The sequence below is a fragment of the Stegodyphus dumicola genome, chromosome X2 (assembly GCF_044657685.1).
Source record: "Stegodyphus dumicola isolate Sdum_Otavi_A_Nest chromosome X2, ASM4465768v1".
NCBI lineage: Eukaryota > Metazoa > Arthropoda > Arachnida > Araneae > Eresidae > Stegodyphus > Stegodyphus dumicola.
Window position 1 is genome coordinate 64717104 of NC_140781.1, and position 24365 is coordinate 64741468.

General features: G+C 31.2%; 1 protein-coding gene across 1 annotated transcript in view; it reads right to left on the reverse strand.

Moving 5' to 3' along the window:
• Positions 1-13485: 13485 nt before the first annotated feature.
• LOC118188853 (four and a half LIM domains protein 2-like) overlaps positions 13486-24365 on the reverse strand; it is a 223863-nt gene continuing 212983 nt past the window's right edge. The window contains exons 8-9 of the mRNA XM_085810018.1: positions 21339-21525; positions 13486-13845 (exon numbers count right to left, since the gene is read on the reverse strand). Of these exons, the coding sequence (XP_085666144.1) occupies positions 13688-13845; positions 21339-21525 (345 nt within the window). The 3' untranslated portion in view covers positions 13486-13687. The remainder of the gene's footprint in view (positions 13846-21338; positions 21526-24365) is intronic.

Here is a 24365-nt window from a genome sequence, read left to right on the forward strand (position 1 = left end):
CGTCGCGGATTCTCTTTTACGCATCTCATTTTTATTCAAAGGATTCTCGAAACGTGTCAAATAAATGTAAATTTTAAACATTCTTTTTTCCATTTAGACATTTTGCCTTACATTTAACATTTATCATGTTTTTAAAACATATCCCTATTAAAATTTTTGATTCTTTTTTTCCTAAAAATAAATACAGACTTGTACGGATTTTTTAAAGATCTACTGACTTTGAATTAAACTTTATAATTCAGAAATAATAAATTTTCATGACATAAAATCTATTTGAACTAATATATGGACATCTCTAGCCAGTTTAGTTCAAATACATACGAAAAAATACGAAATTTCTTATTATTGTCTACCCCAGTTTAATACGTACCAACCAGGGATAAATAGAAGGGCTAGGTCATTCATTTGTTCGACTCCTCGCCGACGCGAGCCTCATGAAGGGGGTTAACTGGAAGTAATCTGACGTGTCTGTATTGCAGCTGCTCTGATTTCGCGCGTTTAAAACTGTAGTTTCATTCAGTTGCGAGACGATTTTCTGGAGGTCGCATATCCCAAATTAATTTTCATCATACATATTTGTTTTCTAATAATGAAAATATTTAAAATAATTTGTATATATATATATAGTTTAATCAGTTTTCCTTTTAAATTCTATATTTCAAGTATCCTTTATGTAATACGGCTTCTTGTGCCGTAACACTTGTGAAAGGAAGAGATATTGTATTTCATGATTTCCCAAAAGACAATTTGCTTTTGACGAAAGAATGGATTCATAAATGTCGAAGAGAGGATTCTATTAATGTGTAAAACGCAAGAATTTGCAGCGAACATTTTCTATGCAGTGATTACGCAGATGAGATGAGAAATCGCTTGCTTGGATTGCAGCAAAAGAAACTGTTGAAATGCAATACTGTGCTGAAAGTAAATTTATCGTGTGCAGTAAACGAAATAACACCAAGAAATCGGAGACATTTGAAAAGAAAACTAATGCAGAGTGCTTTTGAAAGACTGTAAGGATCTTAAGTTTTACTAACGTTTATTTTATTTTAAATCTTTACTATCACTTCTTATTTTCTACTTCCGGCCAGAATTAAAAGCTTTAACTTATTTATGCAAATCTGTTGGCGAACGCCAAGTACTTAAGTTGTGGCTTTTTGCCAAACGAGAGAGAGGAAGGAGTTAGTAGAAGCAGGCCGCTTGCCTTACCAGTTTTCACTCGGTTGCTGGTTGCCTTCCAGGCCAGAGGTTTAATCGTCTTGATAATTTTAAACGTATTTTAGTGTTAACAATTCTCTGTACTATTCTCGTACATACGGCTTCCTGTTAATATACGGCCAATCTTCCACGTAGGCCCTTGTTTATTATTCCAAAGTTAAGTTAGAGTTTAGTTAATATTTTTATATTCTTACGTTCAGACCACAAGTAGTTGGTCTCTGTATTCCGAAGTACGGAAATTATTGTAAAGAGTGAAAAATAAAAGGTTTCGTATACCCTTCCTGTGTATCTTGTCTACTTCCCACATTTATTGGACATAGCTTTAGTAAGCTCCCTGTTCCGAGTCAGGTCTTTGCATGTTCCCAAAGCAAGTAGGGCGGAACACTGAACCTGATAAGACTACACGAACTAAGCCCAAAGAAAATTTATTTTGAGGCCGAGAACGAAATTGAAGCTGACAATAATAAATCAAATGTGAATGATTTTGAAATAAAACTCACAAGTAACAATGCCCTAAGTGATAATATCCCTGAATGCCCTAAGTGTAAAGATAAACAAGAATGTATTGATAATTTGGTGAACAAAATAATATCCTTAGAAAATTGTAATAAAATATTGAAAAATAGAGAAAAGAAAAATTTTAGAATGTTTGCTCAGCGACAAAGAAGGTGGACGGCATCTAGAAAGAAATTTGCATCGGAAATTCAGAAATTAAAATTCCAAACAGCGAAATTTAGGAAAAAACAGCACAGATCGGAGAATTTAGAAGAAAGTCGAAAGCATATTTTTACAAAGACGCAGATTAACGCATTGCTAGAAAAGAAGGAAAAAATCAGGTGGACTAGTGAAGATATTTCACGTTGTATTTTCATAAAAGCTCTGTCATCTAAAAGTTACGATTTTTGGAAAGAAAAAATGGGAATTCGTTTACCTAGTACTAGCACATTAAAGAGATGGTGCGCTAAATTTTCATGTAGTCCAGGAATTCAGAGTGATGTTCTTGCTGTAATGAAGGAAAGATGCGAATATTTGAATTCTGTAGAAAAAATATGCGTTCTCAGTTTCGACGAAATGCATATAGATTCTAATCTCTGCTATGACTCTAAACGGGACCAAATTCTCGGTCCTTTTCAAAAAGTGCAGTTTGTTTTGATCAGAGGTCTCATTTCGCAGTGGAAACAACCAGTATTTTTTTATTTTAACACTCTAATGAAGAAAGAACGTCTTTTTTCACTCATAAGACATATTCAGTCATCTGGAGTAGACGTGAAAGCAATAGTATCTAATTTAGGAGGATCTAGTACTTTGTAGAAAGAGTTACAGATTTCGATTAATAAACCATACCAAAAAAAATATGAGTTTTTGCAGATTTAGCGTCCTGCATCAAATTACTGGGAAACCACTTTTTAGATAAAGGGACTTTATTGGGAACAATATCTAAAAATAGTGCTGATGAACCAATATTTAATTCAGAATGGATTAAATTATTGTCCTTAGAAGGTTTGACTACACCTTCCCATTCATGGATGAATACAGCTTAAGAGTTCGAAAACATATTTTGTGCAGTTCATGGCACTGCTTACTATAAAGGGAAGCATATAATTGGCTCTTTAATTAATAAACTGGAGAAACATTATCCTGAAGTTAACAGAGAAGCAATTAGTTTATTTTGCAGAGTGCGAACTTTTATTCGAATACGTTTCTTAAATAGAAATGCATATGTTTTTCCCTTAGAAAAGCAACCCAAAAGGCAAAAAAGTGGATTGCTTCGAATGTGGCAGTCAATAAATAATATTTCATCAACTTGTAGTTGCATTGTGACTGTACAAGTAAGCATATATAATATGTTTTGATTTGAAATATTTCTAAGATGACATTTTAGAAGTTAATAGCGTAAAGCATATTTCAAATGGGAACTAATTTTTTTAAGTTATTGTTAAAGTTATTTTTATTGTATCCTGCGTTATTATTGATTCGATTTTGTGTTAGCTTAGCATTTTAGATAAAATATAATAGTATAACATTAAAGTAATTGGCATAAGAAGATCTGCCTCCTTAACCCCCACTTTTGAAAAATTAAATAATTTTTTTAGGTACTGTGAGTAAAGTTGTTTTGTCTAAATTAAGATAACAATCTTACATGTATTTATTTAAATGTAATATTGATGTAAGCCTAAGTTACAAAATTATTTAAAAAATATGTTATTATATTGAATCGGGTGAAAATATGCTAATGTAAAATTTACAATTAGGCTGAAACTCGAACTTAGAATAGCGGATATTTTGCCATATATACCCATACATGTTTAAAACTATGCCAATTTAAGGTTGTTTTTTGATTAATTTTAAATAGCTATTATTATAGTTATCTTAGAAGCAGTAGTAGAGTTCTCTTAGTTAACATGCAGATAAAGAAATGATTAGAAGTAAACAGGCACTTAAAGGAAAAAAATCCCTGCAAATTAAAAAAAAGGAACTTTATGCTAAGAGTAGCGCATTTTATCTGTTATTTTGAAACTGAGTAAGTACTATTAAATTTTTTAATGTTCAGTGCAAAATGCATACTGCAGTAACATTGTCTCTTCTAAATTATAGCTATCTCTCACACACAGCTCATTTTAAACGCTGGTTCTTCAAAATTAAAACTCTAATTTCTATGTTGTCAATTGCATCTCCGCGCTCAGTGTCATCATGGCTACGTCATCACTCCCCATTGCCTGTTTCAGGTGGAAAAGCTCTATGAGCTAGCCCTTCTCTTTTAAGTCCTGGTACCAAAGGCATTTCATTTCTTATTATTTTACACTGCAGACATTTACATGAAAATATTCAGAACACTCCTTTTTATTGAGCAGGAGGATTCATATATATTACTAACACAGATTGACTCTTTGAAATATTTTACAAAAATATCTTGGATTTTCTTTTACATAGTATTTAAATCACCGAACATACACTAAATCTTGATTTCTATCGTGTGAAAACGTCACTCGGATTCTTAATGTGATCCCACCATTTACCGCAGATCTTCATAAACACTTATATTTGAACTTAACACAGTCTTAATTTTTTAACAAGCTACAAAACTGTTAACTACAGAGAAGAATATCCACATTGTAATGTAATATTTTATATTAACCATATACCCATATTTGTGTAAAACATCTAAAAAGAAAGGATGTCTATAATACACGTGGAATTAATATTCAATCACGGAAGTGAAACTTTGTCATCTTTTTCCCAACTTAGAATATAAAAACTTCTCAGCTCGGAATATTTTTTTTTTCAAATAGTATGATCATTATTTTTAAAAGTCTAAAAGCTTTTTAATATATTCCTTCTAACTTAAGATATGCATTTCAAATTGACAAATACTGAACTCTTACAGCTTTTTGAGAATGAGTTTTAAGTTATGATACATAGCAAATAAAATGCTGCTTAACAGGAAATATTGACATGAATTCCAAATAATAATACAACTTAACTTCAATATATTCAATTTAACTGAAGATACGACTTTCAAACTAACATTACTTTAAGTAAAGAGTTCTTCCAGCTCTTTGAATACATCTGATATTTGATTTTTCACAAATATGAGAAACATTTTTGCATAAATACCATACAAAACGTATAATATTGACATGAACTTCGTATCATGGTCCAACATCGGTAACTTAAATGAACTTTTAATACATTTTAATACGAGTTAATTTAAAAAAGAAAACTTCCAATGCAAGTATTCAAACAGAAATGCTTCACAAATTTCAGATAAAATAGGAACGGAATGAACCTAATTGATAATAACGGAAAAGCATGCAAAGGACTATGAAAAGATGCATTCTTGGAGGACATTCTAAGGCTCTATTTAGCACATGGGCTGCATTTTTCCTTTTTCAGATTAAGCAAACATTAAAGATAATACCTATATATCTATAGATATCATTTAGACTAGTTGGTAATGTTATTTATTAGAACAGTCGCAGACGTATAGGAGAGGTATGTAATATCCATGAAAAAACTTCCTCCCAAGCCAAAGAGCAATAGTGAAACATAACATGTAAGAAGGGGGGGAAATGTCAGATTTCCAACAAAATTAGTATCTGAGTATGGAAAACAGGAACAAGAAATGAATATTTTTTCTGAAAATGTTCCGAATGGGATAAGTCAGGGGTAAGAACCTTAACCAGTTTCAGGAATAGTACATGAAAAATAATGAAGTGTTTTTAATCTCATTTGTCTAAAATGCATTTACTTACACCAAAATATTCTGTTTGAAGACTGTATTCTACACTTAGAAGGAATTTGATAAATCAGAGTGATTTCATTTTCTGAAGATTCAGGTTCAGAAATATTACAACTCAAAAGCAAAAAGGTTAAAACGATAATGAAGTATACCGTAACCAATAAAAAATGTTTTTCTTCCTAAAAAAATTAAAGTGAAACCTTTTAGACCTAAAAATATCTAAATGAATGTTTTTCGACTTTTTAAAATCAAAGTCTAACTTTTTCCGCCTGAATTTTGAAATTAGCATGGGTTTTCCCATAGACAAAATAAAAGTGGAGAATTTTCTCCCTAAAAAATTTAAAGTGAAACTTTTTCGACCTAAAAAAATCTAATCGAATTTTTTTCAACATTTTAAACTCAAAGTGTAATTTTCCTAACTACATTTTGAAATTAACATGGGTTTTCCCATAGACGAAATAACAGTGGAGATTTTCCGTCTTAAAATATTAAAGTGAAAATTTTTCCGACACAAAAAAGCAAACTGTTTCGTTTGAGCCCTAACGGAATACGCAGTGAACATTTTTCGCCTTAAAAAACAAACACATTCAGAAGTTATCACCAAGATATTCCACTCAGATATATAGATATATTTTTCTGCTTTTGATGCCATTACATTTCCAATGAAATTTGATTCATTGCCAGATAGTTTAATGTTTGTTATTTTTTTCGTATCCGAATGCATTTCGTGCCTCACATATGCTTATTACATATGATTTACCAAAATTACAACCAAGTTAGAAGTTAAGTGAAAAGTGAATATTTCCTGAAATACTGTGCATTTCATTCCGGAAAGTACCTTCATTTTGAAGCCTCTAATGTTTCTTTTCTTGCATCCCAAGTAAATTTTGCGCATAAAGTTTTCAGTTTTGATGGAAGTTATTTGCGGATGACTGTGATGTTATCGTGCTTTCATAAACCTTTTGAAAACTTTGACTGTTACCAATTTTTACGTTACGGCCACTGCAAATTATGGAATTTTCAAATATTTTCTTATATATCTTTTACAACGCCTTGAAAAGATTTGAGTACAAATTTTTATTAAATAGTTATATTGTTTGATACACGTTTGGAAGATTTAACTTCAATAACACTACCACGCTGAATCAGAAAATTAAGAAAAGAAACTGAATTTTTATCTTAGTATACTATGGGAATAGATTAATTTTATCTAACACTGATGAATACATCAGGTATATATGGTTAAATATTTAACTCAGCTCATATAGAATATTTTCTCGAAGTCGCCAAGACTCACCAACTTGCACTGTCATAGATTTTTCTCATGAATTCTATTTCTTTCTTAAAAGAAGTTTATATAATTTCATTAGAAACATGTCTAAGAAAATATCTGACATTCGTAAGAAACATCAGTGCCTTGATTTAAATTACTAGGAAACTAAGAATCATTGTTTTGTAAATATGTTTCTCTTTAACTCAATTTCTTCTTTATCATATTCTAAATGAACAATTAACCGTACATAAGTAAAATATTGTGTTGATGAACCAGTGTTATAGTTTAACTTATTATATTACATATCAAGTGACTAAGAGAAGAAAGTCATATTTTCCTCTAAATGTTCATTTTTGAAGTAGAATTTTACTAACGCACACATGTGTTTATTGCACTTTTTGATAAAGTCTCAAAGGCTGAAATGAGTGTTTCATTACTAAATCTGTACTTTCCGACTTCATTCTACTGAAAACATTCATAACTTATTGCGAAGAAAAATTTATACATGTTATACTTTGTGATTAACTTTCATACCAATTGATTATCTTTGAAAATTTGTTTCCTAGTCCAGTGCTAATATATTGCTAATTTTCGCTTTTTCAGTGCATTTCGTATGTGACAAAAACTCAGTTTAGAACCTTTTCTTACTTAACACTTTGCATTGCATTGCTGAACCGGGGACACATTTTTTTCCTTCTGTTAGGACAATTTTAACGAGCATTTTACTAGTGCAGAGACTTCTTCAGTAAAATCTCAAAGGTTAAACTGAACGTTTCATTACTAATTTTGAAGATTTTGGATATATCCTACTTAAACGTTCATAACTGGTTATCAAAATAGTTTATACATGTATTCAGTTGTACTCTTGGTCAATTTTTAAATCGTTTTTCATCTATAACACTTGATTTCTAGTGAAGTATCGAAATGATTATTAACTATCTACTTTTTGCAAAGAATTTCGTAGACAGTTGTACTCTTGGTCAATTTTTAAATCGTTTTTCATCTATGACACTTGATTTCTAGTGAAGTATCGAAATGATTATTAACTATCTACTTTTTGCAAAGAATTTCGTAGACACATGTGTTCAGTACAGAAAAGTTTTCTAACTTATCAGTATTATAACGAAAATAGAAAACATGCAAAATTTCTCTAAAAATGTATATATTTATTTCTTTAAAAACATGTACATGAATACCCACATTTAATAATTTAATGAGTATTTTCCTCTATCAGAACGAAAATTTTTAAATAATGTCATGTTCCATAAAAATTTACATATTTGTGATGTCGTTGACTTTTCGCAAACGTTTTGAGAGAAGTGTGCTCTCGGTACTCTTTTAAACACTTGGAAACTGTTTTCTCTTTGCTATTGGAAACTATTTTATCTTTGCTGTTGGTATATGCCAATGAATTCTCGATACTTTTTCTGTTGGTTTATCTTCAGTTTATGAGTTATTTAATTACTTGAAAATATATTTGTAGATCGTTTATGTTGACACTTGTGATAGAGTTCTTGGACGTTTTTGGAAAATGAATTTGTTTTATTCACGTGAATGAAACTGACGTTTTCATAAAATTTTATTATTCAGAGTAATAGCCAATCATGACAAAATGCCGGATTTGTTCCCATTATTCATATTGATCCAGATATTTTTTGAGTAGAGTTTTTACTGTATACACATTTCAGCATTTACATCGTCAAAAGTGCACAGACACATACTTGAAGTGAATTTACTTTTACAGCTAAACACAGGAACTGGAAAACAAAAAAGTACTTATTCGGAGATTGTATTTCTGTTTCGTTCATGAAAATTAAGTTCATTACACAAACATGCAATCACACTGCACAAGCATGTATGGAAATTTTTAACACACTTAGTAATCCTGATAATTATGTTAAATAAATCAGAAAATATTTTAATGTGTAACAAATGAATAAAGTAGTTAAGCTTTTATCAAACAGAACATAATACTACAGTTAGGAAGATATTTAACGTTATAAAGTTAGGTAATTTTGTAAATTTCAGTTTTTCACCAAAGCAATGAAGTATTTTCATATGAACTTCAGTATTCCAAATCTATCACATAACTTTAATTTATCTTATCAATAATAAGAAGACAAATGGAAGAAATGCAGGTTATGCAGACATAAGGTAAAAACTGGAAGTAAAAGAAATTCTTCAGATCTAGGAAATTCAGTACGATGTGTAAACATTCTTCCTATTCGAAGCTTATTTTTGGAATAACATAGCATATATAATGTAGTTAAATTTACTAAAAAGAGATATAATGAAGATTAATTAGTCTGAAAAATCTGGATGGTAATTATATAAAACTAGTTATAAGGAAGATTTTCATAAAGTGGTTGCAGCGAAGGAAACACGACATCAGTCTCCTAAAACTTTAAGTAAGCACCTGATTTTTGCTCTTACAAAAGTTAAGTAGAATTGTAGATTCTACGTAAGAGCTAAAATCAAAGGCCCACTTAGAGTTTCAGGAGATTAGAACCAACTTCTCACAAAGACTAAAACATTGATATTGAAATAAACTTTATAAAATCCTATAAATGTAGAATAAGAATATTTTGAAATGTAAAAATTAAAATAAACCATCACAAAAAAAAAAAAAAAAAAAAAAAAAGAGAGAGAGAGAGAGAGAGTGTAAAAGAGCAAGAAAGACGAGGAATCCAACCAACTTCAACATAACATCGTCAAGAGGAGGTACGTCGAATTTAATTACATTTCCCCTTCTAAAACAAAATCCTTGATTTTCTGTATCCATAATCAGCTGATGAACCATTTCAATATATTTTTTATCTTAACAGTTCACCCGAAAATTCTGGTCCTCCTCAAAGCGAAGGAAAATGGCAAACATACAAAGTAAAATCATTAAAAATATCTTCAAATTTAAAACTATTTTTCTAATCTAAAAAGAATTTTAAAAAAATGAAAACACGCCCTTAAAAATGTGGAAAAAATTAAAATCCTGCAGTCAAAAATCTTTGAAAGTTCAAAATAATCTTAACACAAAACTTTGCTAGAACTTCTTATCAAACATGAGTAGCAAAAGAAAATGGGGGGGGGGGAGTAAAATCATTAAAAATATCTTCCAATTTAAAAAGATTTTACGAGTCTAAAAAGAATATTTGATATTCTACATTTACAGGATTTTATCAAATTAATTTGAATTTCAATTTTTAGTCTTTACGAAAAATTGGTTTTAAATTTCTTTATATATTTACTAATCAATTTTTAGCAGCATAATGCACGAAAATTCTTGGAAGGATTATAAATTTTCTTTTTAAAAAATTAGTTGTATATACATAGTCCAAACACATCTGTATATATCTATTGCACATAAATCCCTTTTTTACATAAAATATATATGTATGTAGAAAATAATTAAATAAATTGTAAAGGAAGTCAGGATAAAAAATATCCTCTTCTGTTCGCTTAATTAGCAACTATGAAATCTTAAAAAAGTAGTATGAAATATATAATGGCAAACATTAAAATAAATGAAAGTAAATAAAATTTAAATCATAGAATGTACTTTATAAAATTAATAACAACTGGTTAAAATATATATTTTAATTAATGAAAACATGGAAGTTATTTGGTAGACATTGTTGAATATAAAAAAACTACTTCAAATTTTCAGATTACTATTGTCCATATTTAAAGTCTCAACTAGCAGTCTTAATTCACATAACAACCATTACAAAAATCACCCGTTATCATATTCCGAAGATCAGCAGCATACATTTTTTTTTTCAAAATCTTGCATAATATTAAATATTGGCTTTTGATAGTTAAGTTGATATAAATAAGATGAACTGTTTTTATGATTTTAGACTAATAGTTTCTTCTTCCATTCACATGCTTTTCTACAGTATTATTCATTTTTTATATTCATTATTATATTTTATATTCATTATTATATTTATATTCATTATTCATCAGTTATATTTCATTTTTTATATGCTCAACTAGAGCATATAAAAATTGATCCGGATATTTTTTGAGTAGAGTTTTTACTGTATACACATTTCAGCATTTACATCGTCAAAAGTGCACAGACACATACTTGAAGTGAATTTACTTTTACAGCTAAGCACAGGAACTGGAAAACAAAAAAGTACTTATTCGGAGATTGTATTTCTGTTTCGTTCATGAAAATTAAGTTCATTACACAAACATGCAATCACACTGCACAAGCATGTATGGAAATTTTTAACACACTTAGTAATCCTGATAATTATGTTAAATAAATCAGAAAATATTTTAATGTGTAACAAATGAATAAAGTAATTAAGCTTTTATCAAACAGAACATAATACTACAGTTAGGAAGATATTTAACGTTATAAAGTTAGGTAATTTTGTAAATTTCAATTTTTCACCAAAACAATGAAGTATTTTGATAATTATGAAGTTCCTTGTATATCTTTATAGATGAACTTTTGCTGTTTTAAGCAATTAAACAACTATACAAGTTATTTTAATAATTCTGAAATATATATACACTAAAAGAAACATTAAAATGCGTTAATCTATTTGTCAACCTTGATTTTGGCAGAAAAGTCTACAGAATGCTTCATGGGTTTTAAGCACACAGAGGCACTGCAATTCTTATTCTGATCTGAAGTTTTCTGCAAGTGTTTTTTTATTAGAATTGCTGTATTGGCGCACATACAATTTTTTGTAGAGTGATTTTAGATCTGGATAAGTTTTTCGAACTATCTCGCTTGTTTAACTGGCGTCGCTGAATTTTGCGATGAATGTATCACATTTATTGCTGAGTATCACCTTCCAGACTTTTCATACAGTTAATGTATACATCAGCAGTGAATTAGTTTCCTCTTTCCTCAAATACACTACGCCGATAAACAATAACCATTCACTTAAGATTTTGCGCAAATTTCCAATCATAATTTAAATTGCGAAAATCTCACAATTAGCACCTAAATACACTTATTGAGCACCACAATTCTTTTGACTACTTTCTAGTAGTCAAAAGTGGAGTAAGGCGGCGTACTCCACTTTCAAAAGTCCAATCAAAAGTTTCCAGTCAAAAGTGGAGTACGCCCGTCAAAGCCAGGTGAAACTAGTCGATATTTCCGTGACGTCAAAAATTCGAAAAGTAGGGTAGGGTTTGGAAATACGCCTTCTAGTATTCATATTTTAAAAATTATTGCCCAAGAATGAATACTATTAAAGGTGAAAAAAAGAGAAATTTAACAAGAAAAGAAGCTTGAAGATAGAGTATTTCGGAATCAAACTTTTATTTAAAATTTTATTATAATATCTTGTCAATCATTCGATGAATAATATACGATGTAATCACAATTTCTGCAATTGTTTTCTCTAACCTGAAGGGAACTAATAGAGCTGTGCTACTTTAGCCAATAGCATGTCCAACAGAGAAATTATTTTGCAAGAGGGGAAGGGGACGTATGTCCTTCTTATGCTATTCAGTGTACTTGACGTAGCTCGGTATATTTAAAAGTAAAAAAGAGTTTGTGATTAGATAGAGCTATTTAAAATAAACTGACAAGGATTTCATAGTTCTTTAATTAATGCTGCTGTTTATAAACAAAAAGAAACCATTTCTGTTACTATTATTCCTCACTGAAAGAAGTTCTTTTCTCTACGCTATGATAATTTTAAACTTTTCTAGTCTGCTCTCAAAATATTTTATTCGACTAGAAAATCAAATATTTCTTATGAATTCTCGTTTTTATCTGTTTGTAATTGTATTATTGACAACTGATCTTAAAAAAAAGTGAACGAAATTCGAAAAGTGTTGTTATAAACTTTAGAATAACAAAAATAGCTTTTACTACAAGTAAATAATTCTGTTGTAGGTTGGAAAGTAGAACCGTAGATTTTTGCGATAACCTTAATCTGTAGACAATTTTAAAGAAAACGTAAACGTAAAGGAAGATGGACAGCTCACAGTGAAAGAAAAATTTCAAATTAGTTATTGAAAATATTTTAAAAATGATATCACGTCAACATGGTTTTGCGTAAAAATCTATCGCTTAATTTTTCACATAGAACTAAACGATGACCAAAATACAGGGCCACAAGTAATCCTAATTCATTTGATTAATTCATAACGTGCAAAAATTAGATTATCAGATGCAGTTTTTTCCCTCACTATGGCCTGTACTATATGCATCCATGATGTTATTCCGTAAGATATATGAATAGAGTGTATGTACCGATCGACTGCAATTTTTGCACCGATCTTTTGTACCGATCGACGGCGCCGTCCACACAAATTTAAATGCTCCAAAATTTCACATATGCCTTTGAGTCCACCGGGGTTTAGATCAAATACACGCCTTATTATTCCCAGATTCATTCTGTATACGCTCCTCAGTGCTACGATTTCGTTTGTGCATTTACATTTTTGACCTGAGCTTTTGTTATTGCGTCTTAATGCTGCCGCTCCAGAAGGAGAATACTGTACCCGGACGCTAAAAGCAAGAAAAGATTCATGACTTACCTTTGGACCTAGAGAGCATTTTTGGTTCGAAGGCTTAAGTACCAAGTAAACAACTCACAGTTTCCAGGATTAATTCTAGCTTATAGAATTGGCATTTCGAGCAATGATGCTATTTGCCTCACAAGGTGGCGAAATCGGCAATGATTCACTCATTCAAAATATTTAGTTTGTAGCTATATAGTGTTTCGTAACTATTTTTCTGTAAGATAAAATTCAGTAGAATCGAAGAAAGAAATAAGAAATGTACACAACAATGTATAGTTAATTTTATTATTAACAAGTGTATCACATTATTAAAAAGCATTTATAAGCAACTATTACTCCGCAGCAAAAGAATGAAAAGAAACAAAAATTGCACATAATTCTTCATGACTGCGGACTGTAAGCATAGTGGAACGCAACAGCAGCATTTATATTAATTAATGTACTGTTTAGAAAGTTGAGGATCACATAAGTCTCTGCTTAGCACATTCTGGGCAAAGAATATCGGGGCCATCTGTAATGAAACCCTTTCCAACAAGGGATAAATTACATTCTGCACACATGAAGCAGTCGTTATGCCAGTTGCGATCTTCGAAAGAAATAAATCTCGTTCCCCCAATACCTGGAAGAAATAAATGAATTCATAAATTAAGTAAATAAATAAATATTTTTTTTCCCTTTTAAATGTTCAAACTGTCAGTTCTCGCAACAGGAAGTGTGAATATTTAGCAGAACGATGAAAACATTAAAAATGTTTTCCGGAATTCACATCAAATTATTTAACAATCTATGAGTTCAAAATTCAAAAAAAATGTAAAGCAAAATATTTTAGATTTATGTAAAACTAGTGGAATAATGTCGCATCTAGTACATTCGTTTCCACTAATTCGAGATTGAAGGTTACATGATACAGTTTCACAAGTTAACGATATAAATTGTATTTCATTTCATGATTTGTTTATGAGCTTTATTTTTAAAAAGTAGATTATTGTTAATTTCCATGTATTTCAGGAGATTTAATTAGCATTTTGTTAAAACTGCTTATGAGGGAAAAAATAATAAAAGAACAACAAAATTGACCAACAATTAGGGAATATAAGCAACTTCTGTTACGAAGTTATGGGGAAATCGATAAGTATACTGCAATGTTACTAGGTTCAAAGTCACAGCCCATTTTTCGAATATGTTTTTCAAATTCATTTTTTGTTTGAAAAATAGCAAGTATGAATTTTTACAAGGCTAAACGTTTTAGGTTTACTAAAAATTGAATGCAGTAAGAAATACGTAAATATTAAATAATTTTTTAAAATATCACATAATTCTTAGAATTTCATAAATTTGATAGGTATTTTTTCAGTAATTCTTAAATTATTTTTAATGATATGTATATAAAATTAAATTACTTTATTATAATAATATATCGATATCAGGGGGAAATACGCTCCAAGTTATACTGCGGATAATAACGAATGCTTTATATACTATTTCCCAATGGTGAACTCTAGCCGTTTATAGGCGTTGACCCTACTAAGGTCAGAAGCGGTAGTCTTTTTATTATGAGACACCTAATAGGTGGGTTACCATTGCCTGCTGTGAAGAAACAGACAAATTACATCCCTACCTTCTCCCGGATTCGAACCCGGGTTCTTCGGTATGGCAATCAGAATCACTAACCACTTTACACTCTGGGCGACACGAATGCTATATAAAACAAAACATTCGTACAACATAGATAATTATGGGTAATTGATTAATTATGGAAATAAAATAAGTGTTACCAACATTGATAATGTATTAATTAAAGCATTAAGTACGCTCTCGTGCTTCCAAAACTATGGAATTGTGACTTCTCAGTTTAGTCGGCTAAAGATATGGTAGAAATAAGAATTATTCATTTTCTTAGGACTAAAAGCACAATAATAATTTCCAAGCTCTTTTAGTATCACTAATCTTAATTGGTAAATAGAAACTTTACGGAGGAAAACTACATTGCTTAAAAGCTGCGAAGCCCAGCAGTAGCCGAGAGGTAAAAGTCGCTAAACACGTTTAGTCTGACCCGGGTTCGAATTCGGGCTAACGGGCTAGCTGCATAGGATGTTTCGAGGTTTCTCTCGTGCGTAATGTGGATATGAGCCACTTCCCTTAAAATGTTTCTCTACGAAGGAATCTCTCCACATAGGCAAATAGTCCTTGAGTTGCTTAGCCTTAATCAGTTAACCTTAAAACTGCTTTAACACGTTATGGATGAGAATAGGCTGAATGCTAGACGTAAAAATGGAATGATGCTTAAGAAGAAAAAATAATAATACGGAAAACCACGACAAGTCGAATCCTTGCCAGCATATTTATGACCGTCAACTTGGAATGTGAATTCAGAATTGAGAGATCTTTATATCTAAAACCACATTAAGGTTCTTCAGTGATCCAGATATCCATTCTCCGTATTCAGTCTATATTTAGTTATTGGGAATATTAGCATTGCTATATATCGGAGTGCTGGGCGTGTTTGAAATGCTTTACTTTCCGCTATGTCACGGATTGTTGCCGCTTCGTTTACATTATGAAACTTATGACATTTTTTTTTATTTTTTGCCTCTATGGCTGTAATTCAAATGTATCTTTTGCTGCTTTTACTTTGCCATAACAAGCTTTCTAAAGTTCACTAACTGAAAATGGATGGTTGCTTACAATTTCTAGCACCAGACCTAATGCAGAAAGCCTATAGGAATATGCCTATAGGAATGGTATCAGGAGTCTACAGAGCAATGTTAGGAAATGAAATGTACATCATTGTTGTCCGAATTGTCCGAATGATGTTGCGGCATTTTTTTGTGAAGAATTTGCCATTGAACAAGATGCGTAGTTTAGAGTTTTGTCTTGTATCCATGTCAAATTTGCGTGGGATCTGTACAGCTGATTTAATTTACAGTTTTCTTGAACAAACTACATATATTATTTAATTCCGTACTTAATTATTTAAGTAAAAATGTTCTTTTCCGATGAAAGTATGTCTAAAATTACATCTTTGGGAGGGTGGAACATTCTGATTTTTGTCTGTTTAGAAGAAATGCGCATCTGTGCCTTTATAGGAAACATTGAGTGTTTCACCGATTTTTCTGTTTAGCAGATTTGAGAAAGGAAGGGAAATTTCTAAAAACACTGGTTCATTACCATACTCTTTCATCCTAAGGGTTGATAAGTTACTATAAGAATACTCTTTTTTTAACCTTGTTTGTTTTATAGAAAGATCCTACTCATATTTTGTAACAATGCAGTGCAAGGTTTTACATTTCATGGAAAAATATGCAAGGCCTTACTATTCCTAATGAGTGAGATTTTCTTAAAGTCTTTGTGGGTACTGGATATTTCATTGCATTTTCCCCAGTAACACTTAAGAATAATTCAATATTATACATCATAAATATAATTATCTTCTAAAAATACCTAACTGAAATTAATTATAGTTAAATCAGTATTATATGTACCTAAAGTGCTGATTGTATTGCAAAAGCTTTCATAACTTTTGTGTGTATACTGATAAGGCTAAATAAAGTGAGCTTCAGATTTTCCCACTGATAGTAAGAAGCAGATAAGAACCTATTAAGACTCATTTTTAGATAAAAAATTGCTTTCTATAGCACATTTTCCAAAACCTGCTAGGAATTCTAGGTAAATAATTTAAATTCGGTAAAGGTGCTATCACGATTTGGGTAAAACAGGAAATATTCTACAGTGGAACATGCTTATTTCGTATTTAATTATGAATATTATATTATGAAAATACAATTTCTAAGATGGGTGCTAAGAACGGTTCGAAGATGAGTATTCTGTATTAAGATAGCAATGAATGTAGGAAAATTAGATAGCATCTGAAGCTCTCATCTTGGAAAAAGGTAACGTCTGGCATCATTAATTAAATTATAGTTCTGGAAAATGTGTAGAAGGTTCCTATAACTGAAACTTATACGTACAAATTATAAGAAATTAGAACATTATTTGGAAATTAGAACATTATTTGAATTAAAAGGGCTATTCCTCGTTAAATATGTATTAGTAAGCAAATTCAGGCGATGTAGTAAGGATTTTATGATGAAGAAATGCCTGTATTCAGGATGTACGAAAGTTAAAATATTTAAAAATATGACTTAGATTTTGGTAAAATATCTGTTACTATTTCTTTGTTTGGCTCCTTCTGCAAATATACGTATATTGGTAATGATATATTGTGTAAAGTTGTAGTAGTCATCAACAAGATTTCGTTCGTAATAAAGTGCATTAGTAAACACATAAATGAAAACTGACAGTCAAGAAGGAAAATCCTAGTGTAAGAAATTATAAAATTGACTATAAGTGAGGTTGGCTAGTGAATTATAAGTTGGACCTGAACTAAGTTCCGAATAAACGTGTCAACGCTATGTGTTAGAAATACTAGTATGTTAATGAAACAAAATTTCAGCAGATGAAATAGTAACCAATGAGTAAAATCATCGAATACTGGATATCTCATCTCTGATTCGATACTGGAAATGTTTATCTTAGGAAATTCTTTGCACATGTAACATAAATAATAGTTAATTTTCCTTGAAATTTGTCCATGAAGACAGGAAAAAGGTAATAAAGTAAAAAAAGTAAAATTTGCATAGTCAAGGGATTTATAGTAAAAAATAATAGTATAGATGCTATCAATTAGCAAAAAATTGAATTTAAGGGTATTAAACTTTCAAAACAATAAAGCAATAGGAAAGATTTCTGTGTGAGTACATGAAACAGTGAATATGGTTCTAAAATTATGGATGAAGTTGAGATTTAATTCTAAAAACGGAATATACCAAGCTAGTTTATAGGCAAACGAGAATCTAAACTAAGCATTGGTAACATTGAAGATCTTAAAAACATGCGTTCAAATATAAATGATATAAAAAATTAAAAGGAAATACCTGAAAATGCAGGAAATTATAATGTTAGAATAAGTAATGGTAAGACTACTACAGAATGAAAAAGCATAGAATTCAAGGAATTATATATGAATAATAGGTAACGATTATAAAATAAAATACTTGATTGAAAACTATCAGTATGTTTAAAAAATATAAACATCTAAAATAAGTAAAATCAAAAGCGTCATTATGATAAAAATTATATAAAGAAGTTATAATTCAGAGCGTGTTGCAAACTAAAAAGGAAATTCTGTCAAAAAAGTAAAAATGTTACATCTAAAATTAAATAAAGATGATGTGTATAGTGGGCCAATGTAATAAATAATTCAAAAATTAGAGTGTGTTTAAACATTACGAAAGTTAAAAAATCATTTAAAGTTAAATAAAAGTTATATATATGCCAAGGAAAATATAGGAATTAAATTAAAATTAAGAGTATGTGGGAAGTTATGAAGGTTAAAATATATTAAAGAAGTTAAAAGTTAAATAAAACTCATGTATATGGTGTGAAAATATAACAAATTAAGTCAAATTTCATAATATGTTAAAACTTGCAAGCGTGAAAAAGTTCGAAAAAAGTTAGAAATTGCATCTAAAATTAAGTACAGGTCATGTATATAATCATAAAATATAAGAAGTAAGTTAAAATTAGTAGTATGTTTGCTAAATAGTACCAAAAGAGTTCTGAGTAAAATTAAATAAACAATAACAATTGATACTGTAATGAAGACTGCAGAAAATAAATATGCTACGCTGAATAGAAAATATATTGCGTGTGTGATTATGGTAAAGCCTCGAGGGCTGTCTGTCTAAGGTGAGGAATGCTTTCGTGGAGGACTTTCTAAGGGGAACTGCTTCGTATACACGTTACACGTGGGGAAAACCACGAAAACGCCCATGCAGCCAGACCGTTCGCGGGATTAGAACCTCGGACCGAACTACCAGTATTCAACGACTTTACCGCTGGGCCGCTGGTGGGCCGAATAGAAAATATAAGAAATAAATTCAGTCTATGTTGGTTGGAAAAAATGCTGTGTAAAATGTAGTAAACAATAAAAACTGGTAATTTAATTATGATTACGGAAAATAAATATTTTGTGTGAACAGAAAGTATAAAAAATACGTTAAAATTAGCAGTTTGTTGGTTAAAGAGTACGAAAAAGATTCTGCGCCAAATGAAATAAACAATAAAAATTAGTAATACTATTAAAAGCAAAGAAAATACATATGCTATTATGAATAGAAAATATAAGACATAGTTTGAAATTAAAGAGTACATATTAAACTGTAAAATTCAAAACATATGGTAAAAATTAAGGATTTGCATCTAAGTTTAAGGTCGGGCGAATCAATTATTAAATTTGTTCCTATGAGGTGAGCCTACTAAGGGTACATAATAATATATGTAATAATATGGCTGGAATACCAAGGAAAGTACAAAGGCTAAAAATTCTAAAATTAAATGTAATTACCACCAGGTAGGTAATAAAAGATAACGTCTTTATAAAAAATGTCTCTTTTATCTTACTCGCTCTGTCTTCACCCTTATCAGCTAGTAGTCTCTGCCCCTCCGCCTGCAAACTTATCCGCAGATCCGCCTCCTGGTCTTGAACTGTCCGTTGCATGAGAGAGACTCAGCGAATCTAAACGTTTTCTGGACAAAAGTGTATGGACCATTCTTTTTGCGGAAAGCGCTGTAAGTGGAATAACGTACCTGGACGCATTGGATCAATGGCTTTTACCTTAATTTTCTGAGGATTCATATGACTTTATTTTCCAACAGGATGGAGCTCCGCCCCATTGGTAGGATGATATCCGAGAATTTTTAAATCAATCCCTTCCTCAGCGATTGATAAGGCACATGCGAAATCAAGACGTGGTTTTACATTCTGGCCATCGAGATCTTCCGGATCTCATGTCGTGTGACTTTTTGTTGTGTGGTTAAGGACGCTGTTTATGTCACACCGCTACCAACAACTCTGGTCGACCTACGTGATCATGTCACTGCTGCGATGCACTCAATAACACAAGATATACTTTTTCCTGTGTGGAACGAGTTTGTCTACCGCTTAGATGTTTGCCGTGCAGTAAAGGGGGGACACGTTGAACATTTATAACCTCTGTACACCAACTTTGGAACTTCCTTTTTCATTAAAATTTAGATTGTTCATGTCCAGTTTATATTTCGCGAAATACAAAGTAATTAAATTGAGTCCACCTTTTTGAATCACTCTGTAGTTTTATATTTAGAAAATGAACCGCTTTTAAGTAATTACATGTAATACCATGCCTGAAACTCAATTATCGTTCTATTATATTAATAACTCATTATTTTTATCTTCACGCGTTCTTTTAAAGAATCGCATTTCCTATTTGATACAGAAATCTCATAGAAGATACTGAGCCAATAAGACTATTAATTCCTTTTAACAAAGCTTTACTTTTACTAGACATATCATGATGCAGCTCAGATATAAAGATTTAAGTTATACTGAAGCAACAACAACTTTTGAAATCGTATTTGATCACAAGGGCATGTATTTTGAAGTTTCTAGGTTTTATGTTTACTCATTAGTTATCTTATCATTTTACTTTTTCTCACACTTCAATTTTCGCCGTCGGCTCCCACCACACCGCAAATTAAGAGCAGAGTTCTTGAGTTCAAGAGAGCGCTTGTGGCAGCTGAAACTTTGAGGGTCTGAGACAAAGCTTGTAGGCGCTTTTGTATTGTAATTTAATATTTGAACTTCTATCGTAAGCTCCGTTATTCTCGCAAACTGCGGAGTTTGATTTCTATTGCTATTGAGCTTGTGTAACATTATGCAGACGAACTTTTGAAAACGTTTATTTTAAACTTTCCTTTGTGTCAGAGTTATTTTATGTACGTATTGACACAATAATATATTTGGGACATGGCTGGGCCGCTGGTTGCCCTTGTTTGTGGTTTTTGTACTGGCGTACCCCGTATAGGGTCATAGGGCAAACTTTGTTTTGCAAGGTGGACCGAGCTGCTCCCTAAGCTCACAATAGTAGATATGTTGTTGGAATCGGGCTTAACATACTTAGGTAATTTGTTAAAAATGATAATTTTTCATCATTGTTATTTTTATTTGCATAGTAAAATTTTCGAATTTGTTTGCCGAATAAAAATTTGAACACTTTTTTTTTTCCAACTTACCAGTGATAGGCTTATTGCAAGCTGTACATTTCTTAGCAAACAGCTCACCGAAACAGTCGGCGCAGTAAGGTTTCTCATCTCTTGATGTGAAACGTTGTCCGGCTAGCGATGAGCCACAGTTTGTGCAGGAAAAACACTCTCTGTGCCACGGTTCGTTTCGATAAGTTACACCTCCAGCAGTTATAATCTAGAAAGAGGTTACAATTAATTAAAATGCTGTCTTACTGAACATGCTTAACATATATCAAATTTTATTTATACACAGGTACTCAAATTCAATACTGATGTAATTTACAATTTCCAGTAATCTACATTCAACTCATGGATCTGATCCTTTTCCAGAAATTAAAAAAAAAAAAAAAAAAAATCTTACAAGTTAGAATGCCGTAAAATTAAGATTTCCATAATGGCAGTGGAGTTTACTTTCTGTTAATTTTCAGTTTGTATAACGCTTAGGTCGACGTACTAATAAATATTTTTATTTGACTTTTACATTGCCTGTTATGTCTTGTTAAGAAGTTAAACGCGATGAAAATTTGACAGAGTCTTATACAATTACTGAGTAGTTATTTAGTACTTTAAATTAAATTTAATAGCGCAATGGTATAGTTTAAGGTATTGAATGTACAGAAACTGGTGTGACGAACTTTAAGAGCAAGCATCAATCCTACAACTGGCCTTTGGGCTGAAGGTGAATGTCAGTCATCGATTAGAAATACACGACCAACTAATTTATGCGCCTGAACTTACCCCCAAAAGCTGGCCAAAGACTTTACGTCACATAGAAAGTTTTTGTGCATACGCATGCATATACGCGTGTGCATGTGCTTGCATTTATGCACGGTATTCTGTGAATAATAAGAACGGTAGAAAAACGTGATTACGTGACAACGACAGACAACAAATGCCGGAAAGTTCCAACTAAAGGATAGCAAAGCAATACACTAGCACCATCTATTGACGAAAACATGAAAGAAAAGTAACTAAGAAATAATTTCTTAAAAAGCTTTTCGAATTAGAATTATTAGCTTATTATTATTACTAAAGATACTAATTATTAGAATTAGAACCTTGTGAAACACCTCGCATGACGGTCAATGAAGGATTTCCTCCATTTACTTCTATTTAAGCTTTGGAATTATGGGCCTGTGAATTTACGCATGTTACGCTTATTCTTATTGATAATTATTCAGAGCTGTAATATCTCCTATGGTTTCCCACCGTTCGCTTTTTTGAACTGTAATCTGAACTACAGGTTGTGTTGTAAATACGCTGTGTAATAAAATGTTTTTTTTTACTTAGTAAAAAACTTTTTCTCGGTCCCCGCTCGAAGTTAGATCCTGCGCAAGTATTTTAGTTATTTTCACCGACTAAACATGACTTGCAACAGCATGTTCCAAAGTAATTATTCTTTCTGTCGATGACTATTGTCATCCATCTCAGTATGTCGCCACATTAACAGAATACCCACTATATGTTATGTGTGTGATTTTAGGTTACCTGAAAATATCTAAAACTTAGTAAGAAACACTGAAAAATTATAACATTTTAAAAAAGCGTTTCTAGTTGCTGTAAATAAAAAAGATAGGAATAATTATGCCAGAAGAAAAGATTAGAGATAATATTAATACTTCAAGGAAAGCGAATATTAGATGTATACCAGCTCTTCCTGTTGAAAGGGAAAGTTGAAAAATCAAGGAATAAATGGAAAATAAAAAATTACAAATAAATATAAATAAAAGCATTATGGTTGGCTAGTCCGCATTATGAATCGTGGCAAAAATATAATTAAATTAGAAATAAATATGAGTTACAAAAGGTCTTCAGAAGAAAATAAAACACTTCATCATAATACCAGAGGAAGAGTATTACGAAAAATTAAAATAAAAAAATTCATCCAGGGATATCGGCTAGATTACAGCAAGGCTGTCTAACTGGTCGATAGAGGTATGTTCTTGAGACGATCTCAGCTCTCCCATTAATTACATGAATACCTTACTGTAAAGAGGAAGTTTTCTCTACCCTTAGGCAAATAGCTCTAGTATTTAGTCATTATTCAAATAAACGAATCCAATCCATTCTTTACTTTGATATTTTACAGCGTTATTTACCCGTGAATAGTTGAATTAAATGTTTACCTTCTACATACGAAACATTCCCCTCCTTGTGAATCCTTTTCATGCAAAATTCACTTTGCTATTATTTGTTGGAATTAAAAAAAAAAAAAAAAAAAAAAAAAACATATATATAATATTTACCTTTAACTGCTGTGAGCGGTCTCTCAGACCGCACAACATTTCCATTAAATGCTTCCACCCCTTAGAATAATTAATGGGTATTGCCATTCTTAGTACCTTCCTAAACCAGTTGTCCAAGGTCACATACCAAGTTGCATTTGGCTAGCTCTATTTCTTCTTTTATTTTTTTTTAAATTCCCCCCCCCCTGAGCGGTCTGCGGGACCGATCACAGCAGATACGATTCAAATTTCCGCCGATAAAGTTCACTTTTCGTTGTTGTTACATATTTCGTTTTCTTATAAATAATCTTGAAATGGCTTCAAATGCGTGCAGGAAACGTCCTATATATCTTACCCAAGACCAAATTGAATAAATAGTTTGAAATTGGTCTAATTTACAGTTCTCTGATGAAAGTTCTCATAATGAAATTATTGAGAGCGGCCACGATACAAATTCAGAAATATGTGCCAATGAAAATGAAAATCCATGTTCTCCTTCTACAAAAGATTTTTTTATTGGAAAAAATGAATTCAAATGGTCTATTGAAGAGCCCAACAAGGGTGTTCGAACTCGTAGTCACAATATTATTCTTCGTTCAATCTATTCAACTGCTCGTCAAACCCGACGTTGGTCTATGGCAATATTCTTCAGAAACTTGGATTATCTGTGCAATAAATGCATTCGTATTATTTAAGTCTTATCCCAATGGCTCCGAAAATGAAACGAAATGATTTCATTAGCAATTCAGTTGGTGCAGTCTCATGTAAAACGGAGGATAACTTTATGGTT